General features: G+C 34.6%; 1 protein-coding gene across 5 annotated transcripts in view; it reads right to left on the reverse strand.

Moving 5' to 3' along the window:
• LOC123554677 (dynein axonemal heavy chain 2-like) overlaps positions 1-16,063 on the reverse strand; it is an 87,492-nt gene that overhangs the window by 14,657 nt on the left and 56,772 nt on the right. For 3 of the 5 annotated variants that reach the window (XM_053547820.1, XM_053547818.1, XM_053547819.1), the window contains 15 exons: positions 15,742-15,858; positions 14,755-14,896; positions 10,141-10,427; positions 9,677-9,800; positions 8,434-8,600; positions 7,804-8,019; positions 5,787-5,937; positions 5,268-5,417; positions 4,814-4,946; positions 4,353-4,497; positions 3,470-3,669; positions 2,688-2,814; positions 1,785-1,971; positions 1,082-1,287; positions 550-675 (listed from right to left, as the gene is read on the reverse strand). In XM_053547820.1, the coding sequence (XP_053403795.1) occupies positions 550-675; positions 1,082-1,287; positions 1,785-1,971; positions 2,688-2,814; positions 3,470-3,669; positions 4,353-4,497; positions 4,814-4,946; positions 5,268-5,417; positions 5,787-5,937; positions 7,804-8,019; positions 8,434-8,600; positions 9,677-9,800; positions 10,141-10,427; positions 14,755-14,896; positions 15,742-15,858 (2,478 nt within the window). Of the gene's footprint in view, positions 1-549; positions 676-1,081; positions 1,288-1,784; positions 1,972-2,687; positions 2,815-3,469; positions 3,670-4,352; positions 4,498-4,813; positions 4,947-5,267; positions 5,418-5,786; positions 5,938-7,803; positions 8,020-8,433; positions 8,601-9,676; positions 9,801-10,140; positions 10,428-12,611; positions 12,754-14,754; positions 14,897-15,741; positions 15,859-16,063 lie in introns of all 5 variants that reach the window. The other 2 variants (XM_053547821.1, XM_053547817.1) reach the window with 1 other exon arrangement.

Genomic DNA, 16,063 nt, shown 5'->3' on the forward strand with positions numbered 1-16,063 from the left:
ATCTGGACAAACCAAGAAAATTGTAATATCAGCTACTTTCACATGACCAGATTTTCAAAAAATTAAGACATCTTTTTAAATAAGATTCAATCTTTGTTTAAGCCATATATATCTTTCTCTTAAAAATCATCAAAATCAAGAGTTTTTGCAGAGAATAATTCATGTACATAAAAAAGAATGCTAAACAAGCAAAATGAAACAAAATACCTTTTTTTTTAGGGTATTGGTAAACAAGTCAGCATACCCTTTCTTATCAAATCAGCCTACATTCTTAACCCTTAGCCTGCTGCAGGCGAATTTAACAGCCTTTGCAAACAGCTTGGAACCAGATCAGATGCCGATTAAATCGGCGTCTGATCAGGTTCCAAGCTGTTTGCTACTCTGACAATATTTCTTCCAATTTTGGAGCAAATTGAATGAACTTTACAATTTTAGCAGACGACATTTCCAGCAGACGACAATTTATCTAGCATGCTAAAGGTTAAACAATAAGTACAGGGTAACCCTAATCAAAACAACATGAAACTGAATGACTCCCTACATACATACCTCTCTGACACCTTCCTTGATCATTCTGGTTGCTATGGGAGCCTGACCTTGACCTAGAGACAGGGCATGGAACCTCTGGGCCATACCACTCTGTTCAGCAAGCTGTAGTAGGGCACTTGTTGGATCCTGTATAAAACATGTTAAACAAATATTAATATCTGTACAGTATTTTTTCATATTAAAGAATGATTAAAGTGTCTTGAAATCTTACTTTTCTATCTTGCTTTATATTTAAAGATCTTAAGGTAGTGGATCTGTAGTCTGAATTGGCAACTGGTTATATGATGACTTTCTAGCTTTAACCCAGACACAAGCTGTAATCTGGGTAGAACTACATACGTTCTGTAAGCTAGCTGGATGGCTTTCTCTAACGAAAGAATTCTACACCTAATTAGGTTTCTGACTCAAGTGGTAAAGGGCGAGTGATTTGAAGTTAGTGATCTTAACCTGTTCGCCATGGAGGCCCTCATTCTCAGCAGTTATCACTTAGCCAAAATGTGGCATGAACAAACAACAACTTTATTATACTTACCACACCAGGTGACAGTACAAAGATGAGTGGAGTTTTAGTGGAGGAGTCCTGTACCACATGTTGCATGTCGAGGACTGGAGGCTCCACAAACTTGGAACCGAGATTGTTTGTAATGAATGATGTAGCGCAGAACGACACTCTGTCTGGACGTAGGGAACGGATGATCAACATTTTCTGAAGCTCATTACATGCATTGTCCCATTCACCTGAAAACATAAAGAAATAGTATACATTATATCAATTAATGATTTAATACCTAGAAAGTGTCTTTGAAATAATTGAATAACTTTTATTTTGCTACTTTATAGTCAAATTTCTTATGCCTTTAGATACTGTTCAACTGCCTTTTTTTCAAGTCTTTTAACAGACGAGGCTCAGATAAAGATTTCAATGGTGGAGAAAGACCCAATGTGCCCCTCTCTCAGCAGAGTTCAGGAAAAGTCTGCACACATTAGTAGAAACATCTGCCTTCTGCAAGCCAACTTTGTGGTATAACACAACCTCTAGGGTCCTTATGTATCAATTCTGGACAGCTAAAAACAGTCCACTAGTTTTACTGACTGTTCCTTTAATAGGACTTCTTTTTTTCTCTGTGTGACTGATTTCAACGTATAGCATTTCATATGTTTCTCCTTAACAAAACTGAAAGCATCACAAAATGATTACACACACACTCTGTATAATGAATGAAGATGAATCTTACCAGGTAAGCCTGTATTTTCCGGTTCATTTGAGGTATACCAGATATTCCAGTCTCGAGGATACTGCTCAAACGCGGTAATAATTCCATGGAAGTTTGTCAACTTCTCCAGTTCAGTGATATTATCCCAGGCCACATCTGACAGCCATCCAGAACAAGGATTGTCCATCTGATTCTCTCTGTCCAACACCTATATCAGTGATAAAATCAGAAAGATGTTTAAAGGTCTATAATGCTTTAAATTTTTATCTTAAAAACAGATGAAACTGTGCATTTAATACATGGTTAGAAAAGCACTACTTTTAATATTGCACATGAACTATTACAGTTAGAGCCATAAAGGGAGGTAATAAAAAACAATAGATTCAATAAAACATTCTAGTATATTAAGCAATATTCAACCCTTTGACAAATGTTAAAGAAAGTAATTAACAGAATAGGATTTAATAAGAAATTAATGTATTTTACATTCATAGCGGAAAATGTGGCAGCCACATTTTAAACAAAAGCATTATAAGATTTTAAAGTCTCGCAATGCTACTGCTTAAGATTTGCTGTGGGAATAAGAAAGAAAATGGATTTTCTTGTATATTAGATCTTTTGTAATACTGTGAAATCTTTTGATCTTCTGGGCACGAAATGTTGCAATTTTGACCAAAAAACTTACAACCATATAAAGTTATCTCCCTTCAAACTGTTTAACTTTGTTAAGTGATCCAAATGGCTTAAATGGATCTCTTTTCTTCTGATTCTTTCTTAAAATTTTCTACATGTTCTACTGTTTCAAAGGTTTCACAAATTAGCTGAAATTTCCATGGCAACAGAAAACTTTTAACTTTATTTAATTATGGTTCCTTAATGTTTATGTATTTCTTGTATGTTTCTTGAATAACTGTAAAGACTTACCACACCGCCTCTAAGGAAGAAGTTGTATTCATCCATGTTGAGTTTTCCAGCATGTTCTAGAATCTTGGCACACATTTGGAACGAGAAAAGCAGCTTGTGTCTCTCAAACAAACCTCGGCAGGTAAATCTGAAACACACAATCACATAAAGACTAGTTTTCAGACCATTCAAACGAAATAAAATCTCAGATTTTTTTCAACTAACTCTTTTAGACAATCCTTTATAAAAATTTTGGTAATTAGTAAAATCAGAATATGACCAAGTAATTTCTTTTTTTTTTTTTTTATTTTGTAAGAGGTATATGACATAAGTATATGACACAATTTAGGTCATGTGGAAACTCTTCCAGCTTTGGATGGTGGAGGAAGACCCAAGGTGTCCCTTCGGGCACTGCTTCATTCATGGGCTGACACCTGGCTGGAACCAACAACCTTCCATAAGCCCATTAGATAGCTTCCTCACAACAAGAATTCTACGCTGCAAGCAAGGTTTTGAACCCACATAATCTACAAGCAACAAGTTTGAAGTCGCTTGGTAATAGAGGCCTTATGACCAACAAAGAAATTCCTAACATGCATAGCACAATAAATGGTGATAACCACCAGTTACTGTGACAAAACTGGCAAATGTTCTACATGGCATTTTTTCTACACAAATTACAGTTAGAACTGAAGTTGACTAACCATCAATGGAACACTGACAAAAACAGCATTTAACTTATGAAAGAATAATAATAATGGATCATGTAAATTTCAGTAATGAAAGTTTACAAAATCATTTACCTGTAAACAGCATATGTGTGATATTCATTCATGTGTTGGATTCTCTCCTCTAGTTTAGCACTTCTCTGTGACTTGTCTATAGACATTATGAACAGGTCAATGTATGAGTCTAGTGAGAACTGGTACATAGGATCTATCCTTCCCATGTCATTGAGCACAAAGAACAAAATAGATGCCCTCTCAGCTGCTGGTCTGTATCCCTGTAATGAGCAAAATCTAGATCAGTTCAAAGTCTTCTATGTTGAGATACATTTCATAGAATTTTTTAGATAACAAGTAAAAGTCATAAAACAGCGGAAGCAAGTTCTAAGGTTAAAAAACAAAGTTTGGAGTACTGGTTTTGGGTCATAAGCATTCAATAGGGTTTTTTGAGCTGAATCTTCAAACTGACCATTAACATCCAAACAGTGTTCTGAGACTGGTCTCAGAGCTCAAAACTATTACCTTAGAGCCAGTATTCTACTAGGGACTGAAATAATTAGCCAATTTTCTGTCTGAATGCAAAAGAAGCAAAATTCTTTTTATACAGGATAATCTCAGTCAAATTTACTGTTTTTAAAAACTGTCTGTTTGTTGTGACCAATTTTCTGACAAAGGTCCTGGATTAGTATTCCAACAATACACAGTATGACAAAAAGATTTTGTGTAAACCTACATCTGACAATCAAAATACCTGTACTGCATATGGGGCACTGTAATTACAAAGTGACATACAAGAACATAAGACGGTTTCTATCATTTTATTTAGCCTTTTCTTGTACTTCTTCCCTAAAGCATTCTAGGCTCAATTCCTTTGGTCAGAGGTATATAAGCATTACTGGTACATTTTTTAAGCCACGCCTACTAGTATATGATTGGCAGAATAGAAATTACAATAGCATACCTCTCTAGCAGCATCAATCTTGACTTCAGTTTGTTCCGACACCTGTAGCTGTTCCGACACTTCCTGTGATGTCACTTTCGATGTTTGTAGTGTGTTCACCAACTGTTCATCATCTAACAGAGAACCCTTTGTCTCATTCAGCAGTCTGTAATAAAAAGATCCTGGTCAAAGCTAACTCTAGAGCAAGTTTCAGTAAAAATCCAACCAGGTTTGTAATGGGATCAATAATGGAATTTGTATTGGACTTCAGTGGAGTAAATTTCTAGGACACCCAGTACACTTCAGTTTGATTTTTCAAAAATCCCATTTATGTCATGATTTATTAGGGAAGAGGCTTCTTTAACCACATAGAATACCACCCTGCATGCTATTATGAATAAACAAGCAAGCTTGCCAAGACCAGCACCAACTTTCAAAATGCTGAATTAAATTCTTTTCAGAAGAATCGTAGCAACACATACCTCAAGATTTCATCTTCCAGTTCTACCAGTTTCTTTTTACCCTCAGCAATACTTCTGACTAAACTATCTTTCTTCTCTTCTAGGTCCGGCCTCTCTTTTCTTACCACAATACCCAGCAACTGGGCCTCCAAACCTACAAAAATGTTTACATTATTTACTATTGTTTTTAAACTGTTTAAAGTGGATTTTCCCTACATACTGGGAATAACAAAATTTATGTGTTTTAAGTTTATTATTTTTCCATTTCTTAGAAATTAGAGTTACAGTACCATTTACAGATACTATTTTTTTAACAATATTTTTATAAAGTTTAAATAAATGAAATTATATCACTATCTAGACATTTCATTGCATTTAGTTATCGTAAAGGAGCTTCTCTGTCCCCTACCAATTAAGACAACTGTTCTCCTGAAGAATTTTACAACTTATAACTAACAAAATATCAACTGCATACCTTGTTCTTTCACAGCAAAGTTGACAATAGTAGTTTTTGTGGAGATTTCAGGTGTATAATGAGGGTTACTCAGTTTTGTTGTGATGTAGAATCTGAACTCTGGGTTGTATTCTATCTCCTTGTCACCAATCCTTATCATGAAAGCACCACCTGAAACACAGAAAGTTTCTCAGCTGACTTAAGTGGAACATGCAGTATTTTGAAACAATGTTAAAATCGGACTACAAACTCAAAAGATACTTTGTAAGTCTCAAAAGGCTCTCTTTGACTGCACATGCTTTGAAATATTGAGCATATCCCTTGTTTAGCATATCAATACATAATGTTATGCTTTCACCTTCTTTAAGGAGGGACGTAATTCTTCTTGAAAGAGTACCTTCATATCTTCAGTTCCAACATACACAATACACCAGCTAAAATTTCTATATTCTAAACCAACAGCCTTTTGACCTGTTTAAGACATATTTTACTGCAACAACAATTTATGCGAAAGTCTACAAAATGATAAAGTTTATTTACCTATTTTCATCAGTGACTTGTTAAGGACTGGGTCCAGTGATGGGTCAAGTCTCTCCTGTACATTCTGAAGTAACACTGGCAACCCAAACTGAATAGCCCCTTCTAGGGTTCTCATGTAATCTGACTGCTGTAAATCTATCACTTTCAGACCCTGTAACAACAATGACAACACTTATTAATCATTTGTATTCTCGACATAAAGGCTCCTTTTCCATAAATGGTTTAAACTCTTCAAAACCTGTTTTCATAGGATATATAAACTAGAGCAAAAAGGGAAGCAACTTTGTCACAAAAAAAATCAAGAGTTATGAAACCTGGTATGTGAAACTGTATCACGATCAAAGCCTGTTTTAAGTTTCAAAATAATATCTGTATCAGTTCCAGAGTTATGCAAGGAGAACAATTTGGGATGGATGATATACAACCGTTTTTGGAGTGAAAAAAAAAAAAAAATGACGGAAAAAAATTGGACTTCTCTAAACTAATGATCCTGAAGGTCTTTTAAACTTCCGAATATTATCTGTACTAGTTTTAGAGATGTTCAAGGTAAACAATGCAGGACAGATGGAATGGGACAATGTGATTCCTATATAACCCTCTACCCTCCACTAACCGTCTTTCATAGTGGTATAATAAGACATAATATTATTCTTTAACCCTCACAAGCTGATTATTAAAGCAAGTTTTTCTAATTCTTTTTTCCTTCTCCATATAAATTCTGGCATCCAAATTTCTAATATTTTCATTTAAAATCTTATTAATTTCTAGAAATTTTTATTAATTAATTTGTTAATTTTCTACTTCTAAAAACTGCACTTAGTTTTTTAACTTTGGTTAAATATGACATCTCCTAGATGTTTAGGATGTGACAGCAATTTCTATTTGTTTTCTTATCTTTTTTTGTATCAACTGTAAAGCAAAATAAATTTCTGACAGCACAACCAATGAGTGTTTCTTACAAAATGATACCATCACAACAACATCATCAAGGTACAACGATAATCATGAAAACCATTAGGCTGTGAGTACGTTTTTCCACACGTGCATTATTGTATCATTTTATTTTGATTCATTAAATCTGTAACATAGTTTTCCCCTTTAACTTCAGCTGTCTTTTGCATGGTCCAGATAAAAGATATATGTAGTCTTTAGGTCTTCAGATGTGATAGTGGGAACATTTTGAATTTCCAAAATATCTTTGATAATGTCAAATTTACCACCAAAATGGTAAGAAAAAAATTATTAATCTTTTTTTCTGCAAAGTTTTTTTACAGGAAAACTATCCTGTTAAGCTAAATAAAACATCCTTTAACTGTTCATAAACAACTAAAGTCAACACTGTTTTTTTTTTTTTGAAATTATTCTCCAAAATAGCTGAAATTTACAAAGGAAAATAGCCTATCAAAATACTTTTTTGACGATAAATTCAAAACTAATCAAGATATTTTGAAAATGTTCAACAGTTCCTATTACCAAGCGTTGGGGCTCTACAGAATGATGTATAAAACTAAATGGTATTGTCTTACATTTTCAAGCGAATTCAAGGAAAAACTTTGTTACAGAAAGGCTTGATCAAACTGTAGTTCTTAATATTTTAATTAATTAATTAATTAATATTGACTTCAAATTACAATTACAACATTGGCAGGTGTTTTTTCTTTGACACATGAGACCATCCTTACATTAAAGGGGTTTCCATCCCATGGAGGGAGCTGTTTTATATAAACATCTGGTTACTAGGAAACATATTTAAACAAATACAGATAAATATCAACAAAAAGACTGAATTTCATAGAAAAAAGACAGAATGCCGTTAAGCCAGTTATACAGCTTCATTAAATAAAGACACTACTATTTCATTGCATGCAAAGCATTAATCTTTTATGTACACAAGGAACAATATAGAAAAGTAGAGTTCACTAACTGCTTTGAATTGCTTAAAATCATTATTACATCGTTATATACGAAAATGTTCATTTTTTACCTATAGAGTTATTACTTTGTAGGGCAGTCTCACCTTTGAAGCCTCCATGTTTTTGATCCACTTTATGGCTTGACCCTGGGGATCCACCATTAGGGGCCATCTGCTAGCACTTGTTACTATGACACCATTTTCTGTGGAGAAACTGTCGCTAGGCAACCCTTGGATATTCCAGTCACGTACATTTGTTGGCTTGGCCATGAACTTGGAGAAATCAAACATCGGATCGCAAGGTACACCCAGTTTTTTCACCTGTAGTAAAGAGTTTTTTAAAAATAGAATTCCAGGAAAAATATACACCTAGACTTATGCTGAGGAGAACAAAATTATATACTGACTGGAAAGTAAGTTTACAATTGTAAAATATCCACAATGTTTTACTTTTTTCACATTACTGCATCCCTTTTACATCTTGAGAATTAGTGGGCCATCAATATCCATTTCACAGTCATTATTGTGTGAGTGCAGTGAGTTCTACCAATGAACAGAGTGTGTTGCAAGAGGTAAACGCCTTATGTAGCAACATGATAAAAAGATTCTATCAAAATAATATAACACTGTTTTTGTTTGCTCTTGATCCTTTTAAAAGACTAAAACCAAAAAAAAAGTATGCACTCATAACATCAAGTAAAACAGTAAAGAGTATATTCCAGACTTTATCCCTACCTCTGCAAGCCAGACTTTTTGGACGAGCTCCTCTCTGTAGTTGGACAAGAATGGTCCAATATAGGACATGAAAGCTGCAGCTATCAGACAGTCGCCTATCAGGAATCCCATTCTCTCCTCAAGATCCTTCACCGTCTCCTCCCATCTTATCCTCTCACCAGCCAAACCTGTAATCAATGATTACTGTAACAGTTGTAGATGCAAACTTTATGCCAAGATTTGTAGCCATCAATTTGTTGGTATTAACCCTTACCCTGCTAAATTTCTATGATGAACTTGTCCACCTTTCAATCTGGTTAGTATCATTAACTGTTAAAAGGGGTGCTTATCCAAAAGATACTGACTGAATGGCGAACAGTGCAGATCATGATCAGACTGCATGGATGTGAAGGCTGATCATGATCTACACTGGTCGCAAAGCCAGAATCAATCGTGTTCAGCGTGATAAGGGTTAATGTTTGGTTTTACAGATTTCAAGCAAATTCCAGAAACATATTTCAGGTAAAATATATCTATTAATTAATCTGATAAAGCTTCCTAACAATAGTAATTGACGGCCCATGAGCAATGTGCCTACTATAAAAGCAGAAATTTTCACTATATTTGCAAGACCAATACATCTCGTGAAAATTAATCCTCGCATAAATATTCACCAATAGTATAATTCAATTTCAAGTATGATACCACTTTTACAATTTCACAAATATTAAACCTCGTGAACATACTCAAAATTCCAAATTCGCAAAATTCAGACCCATCAAAAAAATGTACTTTTACAGTATCTGTTAATTAATCTGATTAAGCCTCCTAACAACAGTCATCGACTGCCTATGAGCAATGTGCCTATTTATTTCAATGATCATAAGTCAAAGCATTCTTAAGTCACCAGGCAGAAAGTAAACTGCTAGCAGACAGACTGACAAATGGATGACATCTCTTGGTGTTTATAAAAATGCCATGTAAAAGTCCAAGAGACATTTATTTCCATCAATCCAACTGTATAACTACATATTTAACTCTTACCCTGCTAAATTTCTAAAATAGACTGGTCCATCATTCACTTTGGGCAGCATCACTTATCATTTAAAGGGGTGTCCACTAAAAATTTACTGACTGAATAGCGAACAGTGCAGACCATGATCAGTCTGCACATCTGTGCAGGCTGATCTTGGTCTGCACTGCTCGCAAAGGCAAAATCGCTTGCTGCCAGCAGGCTAAGGGTTAAATAATGATAGAGGTATACCTGAGACAAGTTTAGCAGCTCTGTCCAACATGAGTTCTGTATGCTCGGCCTTTCTCTTCAATTCCTCTTTCTGGTTCAATTTGTCCTGGTATTGTTTCTGTAACTCTGCCATCTTTGCCTCAACCTGGTTTTAAGAAAAACATTTTATTTTCAAACATGCCTTCAAACAGAAAAAATTTACAAGTCTAGGCTATTCATTTGAATGCATTAACATTAAATCTTATTCTATTTACAGTACATCATTTTTCTTCAGAAATCAGTTTTTAACTCTATAACTGCCTCTGCATAAATGACTTTTTAAACCAGAAAGCAGACTCAAGAGTGATTCAAATCAGCTCCAAGCTTTCATCACTATAGAGCTAAACCAAATTAGTATAAACTTAAAAAGCATCAATCGTTTGGTTTTAGTTACTCTGTTGCCAATTGCCTTTTGAGACAACCTGCTGAACAATCTGCACACCTACCTCAGCTAATTTAGCCTTGGCTTCACTGAGAGCATCTTGCTTCTCTTTGAGCTGACCCATTGCTGCATTCAACCTCTGCTTCTTGGGCTCCACCACTCTGTAGATACGTCCGTATACTTCCATGGCTCGTACCCACATACACAATGACTTGGCGGCCAAGGATACACGTCCAATGATCTCCGGCTGGAAGTCAGTCTGGGCAACATACTGTCCAATTTTCTTGAGAACACGATCCGTTATATTGTCCTTGTCAAATTCAAACAGCTGTTTCAAGAAGTTCTGGTCACCTGTACATTAGTGAAAACTAACAGTTAGTAAATTATAAAACCAAATCTCGCACTTTACAAATGGTAATATACATTCTTGCACAATCTGAAAAATTAAGCTAAAAATTTTGCAAATACCATATCACTCTTAGTAAAGTAAAGAAAAATGCAAAAAGGGAATCAATTTTTATTATTTAATTTCTGTCAGGAAATTATTAAAGTAAAATTTCAGGTTCCAATTTCTGACAATTAATTTGCAAAGGTAAGAATTATCATCACATTATCAATTATTGTAAGAAAATTTCAATATCTTTAGGCATTTGTTATCTCTTTACCTGAAAAAGTTTGTACTGTCGAAAGAAAATCAAAATCTGTGTTAATGAGTCACCTGTCTTAAGCAGGCAATTTAGCCTTTCTCTTGACTGGCCGATTAACATACATTGTAGGTCTAACAGTAGCTTTTTATATAGCTTTTTTTTTTAAAACATATTTTTTTTTTCTACACAGTTTTCATTTCCTACAATATGGTTCCAACAGCTGCATACTGTGAAATCATTAATATTCGTGGGGGACTAATTCTTGTGGATTTCGTGGTTGAGTCAATCCACGAAATTTAATCCCAACGAACAAGTAAAATCCACAACTTCATATCCCCATGAAATTGCAATGTTGACCAAAACCATGAAATTTCATGCCCACGAAATTAAATGATTTAACAGTAACTGAGGAAAAATGTGTTACTTTTCTGAAATTATCATGTTTTAGTTACTTTAATCACATGTATATCTAATCAAAAGCAAAAAATAAAGACAAGAAAGGCTAGAATAAAGCAGACTGAATAAAAACACTGTAGATTACTTCTAAAAAACACATTACTTCTGAAAAAAATCATTTACTGATAAAAAGCAAAACACAAAACAAGAGGGCCAAGATGGCCCTAGGTCGCTCACCTGAGAAACACACCATAACACAACATATTAAACAGAGTAAACATGTTTGACCTAGTGATTTCATGGAAAAAAATATTCTGACCAATTATCGTTAAAATTGGAGCAAAAATCTTGAGTATAAGTATTTTCTTTGATTTGACCTAGTGACCTAGTTTTTGACCCCAGATGACCCATATTCGAACTTGACCTAGATTTCATCAAGGCTATCACTCTGACCTAATTTCATGAAGATCAATTGAAAAATACAGCCTCTATCGCATACACAAGGTTTTTCTTTGATTTGACCTAGTGACCTACTTTTTGACCCAAGCAGACCCTTTTCAAATTCAGCCTAGATTTCATTAAGGTTATCGTTTTGACTTAATTTCAGGAAGATCAATTGAAAAATACAGCCTCTATCTCATATACAAGCTTTTCCTTTGATTTGACCTAGTGACCTAGTTTTTGATCCTAGATGACCCATATTCGAACTTGACCTAGATTTCATCAAGGCAATCATTCTGACTAAAATTCATGAAGATTAATTGAAAAATACAGCCTCTATTGCATACACAAGGTTTTTCTTTGATTTGACCTAGTGACCTAGTTTTTGACCCCAGATGACCCATTTTCAAACTCGGCCTAGATTTCTTCAAGGCAATCATTCTGACCAAAATTCATGAAGATTAATTGAAAAATACAGCCTCTATCGCATACACAAGGTTTTTCTTTAATTTGACCTAGTGACCTAGTTTTTGACCCAGATGACCCATTTTCGAACTCGGCCTAGATTTTATCAATGTTATCATTCTGACCAAAATTCATGAAGATTACTTGAAAAATACAGCCTCTATTGCATACACAAGCTTTTTCTTTGATTTGACCTAGTGACCTAGTTTTTGACCCCAGATGACCCATTTTCGAACTCGGCTTAGATTTCATCAGGTTATCATTCTGACCAAAATTCATGAAGAATAATTGAAAAATACAGCCTCTATCGCATACACAAGGTTTTTCTTTGATTTGACCTAGTGACCTAGTTTTTGACCCCAGATGAGACATTTTTCGAACTCGGCCTAGATTTCATCAAGGTAATCATTCTGACCAAATTTCATGAAGATCAGTTGAAAAATACAGCCTCTATCGCATACACAAGCTAAATGTTGACGGACAGACGACAGACAGACGCCGGACATCGAGTGATCAGAAAAACTCACCTGAGCATTGCTCAGGTGAGCTAACAAAGAAAAAGGAAAAAGATTAAAGGAGTCTCTACCAAGTTGTCTCTTAGCTTCCGCCCAGGTTGGTTCTTGACCTCGTAAGATCATTACAGCTTCCATTACCTTCTCCACTAAAGCCGGGGGCCGACCATATGACTTTATTTCTGTCATGTCTTTCTTGTTTAGGGATTCCAGGGCCTGGTTTTAATGGGAACAATTAGGGATCAAATAGAAAACACACACACACACATCCTTTTTACCATTAGTAAAGCTAGGGAAGTTATTCTTCCAACTGTCAAACAACTATTGTTATATCACAAAAGTTTGCAAAACTAAAATTTTGCAAAATTCATACTCGATGTAATGGAAGGTCAGATTTAATATTCACTTAAGCTGTAAATTTTCCCCATAAAATGTTTAAAATTAAAATCCAAGTTTTTGCATTTTAGAGCTAATATTTTCATGAAATAATAAAAATGAAAATAGCAAAAATTAAATCCTCCTGTATATATCTGACTTAACAGTTTTTGAGATACTTTTTCTTGTATGTATGTTTTGCTTCTTTAAATTTTTTGTTTGGTATTTTTCAAGAATGTTCTAGAATAACTGTTTGACAGTTCTGTAATAAGTAAAACAAAGACAGAATTGGCTGAGACAAACAATATCAACTGCTTTGATTCTTAGACAAATCTGTCAAAATCTTACTTTCCTTTTTTTTTTCTTTTAAACTGATTTTGAAGCATAGTTTATGAAAACTGTTAAAATGCTTTGAAGCCCATGTCTCAAAAGCAAGCAATGGTATTATTTGTCTTTCGCCGTCTTTGAAATAGGATGAATGCGCAAAATTTATCATGCGACCGAAACAAAGAAAACACAAAGAAAACAAACAGCTGTGGACCAGATGAAAAGCTCGAGCGAGCTCATGTAGCCAAGCCACTGATGCTCAAGCGCACATAGTTTCTTTGTATTTGTTTAGTTGTAAATTTAAATGTATTTTGCCTGTGAAGGGAGGTAAGCAGAGGTTTACACTGCATAAAATGCTTACAATCTTCAGATCCCCGAGCCACCCCTAAATAGTGCAAAGCACAAATCTTAATTTATAACACTGATCAAGGCAGAAAGGGTATTTAGTGCAAAAAAATTGTTAATAATAAGCAAAATTTTGCAAAAATTCATCCTTTTCCAATAGCGGTACAGAAAATTAAGCATGCCTTCCAGTATCAACACAGAAAAAATAAATCTGCATGGTTTGAATGGTCAAACAAAAATCTGGTATTTTGTTAAGCTATAGCTAAAAAAGTAAAAAAGAGCTACAAAAATGCAGTGTTGGTGGGGGTGATCTGAAAACAATCAAGGCAAAGTGAAAAGGGCAAGCGTTTCCATTTGTGAAATTTGTCATTTACAAGAAATAATGTTTTGTTAAGTTTAACATCACACAAGCACAGTTACTGGTCATAATATTATGATGACTTTCCACCTTTTTGTAGTGAAGGCCCCAGGTGCCCATCAAAGCATTGTTTCATGCACGGGCAGGCACCTGGGTAGAATCGTAAACCATCTATAATCCACCTCACATGAATTATTTCTATACTCCAAATAAGGTTTCAAACCAGCAGAGATGAAGGCACTGAGGCCGAATAGGCCAGTCGGCAGCAATAATAAAATGACAAATAATTTATGCATGCTGAATTTATCCGAGAATGACGATTTTCTAAACTGAAATATCATGCCATTTTTGCCATCCAAAAATTCATCAATTCTAATTAAGCTCTTCAAGACAGAACAGAAATGGAAACACTTGCATTTTAATAAATATCAAAAATGTTTACAAGGGGTTGAAAACTGAAAACAAAGTTAATCTGTTAGCTGCATGAAAAACTGTAAAAATCTGTGAATAAAGCACAAAGGAAGGGTTTAGTGAAACTGTCAACCAAAATATGAGTTCATGTAAGGCAATGCTCATAACGGCCATACATACATTATATACAAAACTCAGGTATTTTTTTCAATTTATTCAAATCTTATATGTCTACACTGAATTGTACCATTTTTTCAGGCACAAGAAGCCATGTTTATATTTGTTTACTCATATTTCGGTTAACATTACATTGAGTACACCATCACATAGGAAAAAGGTGAGTTCAAACAAAAAAATTCTTGTCCGTGAAAAGTCTGTGAACACATCTATGATTTCATTACCAAGTTGACGTTTAGCCTCGGACCAGGTTGGTTCCTGGCCTCGTAAAATCATCACGGACTCCATCACTTTCTCTACGAGGGTTGGAGGTTTGGCGTATGATTTGATTTCTGTCATATCCTTCTTGTTCAATGATTCTAAAGCCTGATCACATAATAAAATACTAAATTATACAGCCAAAATATCTTACCCAATTTTCTGAAACTATTTCACAATATCAACAGCTATGAAAAGCTATGTTAAGCTAAGATTAACAATATTTTTCAACTATTTCAGTTACATACGGGGTCAGCAAAAACTTTCTATGCATCCTTTCCAGTATTCATCTGTTCTCTTCAAGTAACTTAAAACTTCCCAGCATGAACTGGTTGGAAAACTAATGAACTTTGACATACAGTCGGACTTCGTTAACTCGAACTCTTTGGGACCAACAAAATTTGTTTGAATTATCAGTAGTTCGAGTTAAACAATTTATATTACACAGGAATCTTGCCAGGATCTGACGATGAACTCTAGTGAAGGGTGGTGTTTGCGTTATTCAAGTTCGAGCGAATTAAGTTTGACTGTATTATCTTCAGTCAATCATCACAGATATGTGATGCAATCGCAAAGATATCAAAATGACCAGAAGTTATTACTTTCCAGCATTCATGCTCTACTATAAAAAGCATAAAATTCCCTCATCTTAAAACATGATATATGGGTGCCAGTTTATAAAACTATGTTTGGAGACCAGTCTCAGATTACAGCTTTGTCATTGGTCAATTTCAAGATGGAGCTCAGAATCAACCAATCAGATGCTGGAGTTGGGAGACCGGTCTCCAAACTCAGCTTAAACGTTTATAACCTAGGACCCTAGTCTAGATAAAAGGGAAAATGTTTCCCTCAAAAAAAAAGGTAAAGAGAACCTTTCATTTAGTATGGATGAAATCATTTTTAAAACAATACAAGTGTTGAACAATCTAAAAATAGAAATGATGTAAACATACCTTTATAGCTTCTTCCAGGGCAGGTAAAGCTTCATTGAGATCGCTCTGAGCAAGATCTGCCATGTGCTGACACTTGACCTCCTCATCAGCAATTCTCTCACTCTTCTGGGCTACAGACTGTGGAATAAAAAATATCATGTTTAAAACAAAGAAATGAATTTAATGACAGAATAAATCTGCTTGCTTTTTCATGAAATCACATATCACACTGTCAAATTATCATTTGTTGTCAGTTCTGACTTTAAACAGCCACTCTGGTAAAAGAAAAAAAGAAAAAAAAAAGAAAAAAAAAAAACATGCCAACAAAAGTAAATGCTTTCAC

Source organism: Mercenaria mercenaria, chromosome 7 (genome assembly GCF_021730395.1).
Source record: "Mercenaria mercenaria strain notata chromosome 7, MADL_Memer_1, whole genome shotgun sequence".
NCBI lineage: Eukaryota > Metazoa > Mollusca > Bivalvia > Venerida > Veneridae > Mercenaria > Mercenaria mercenaria.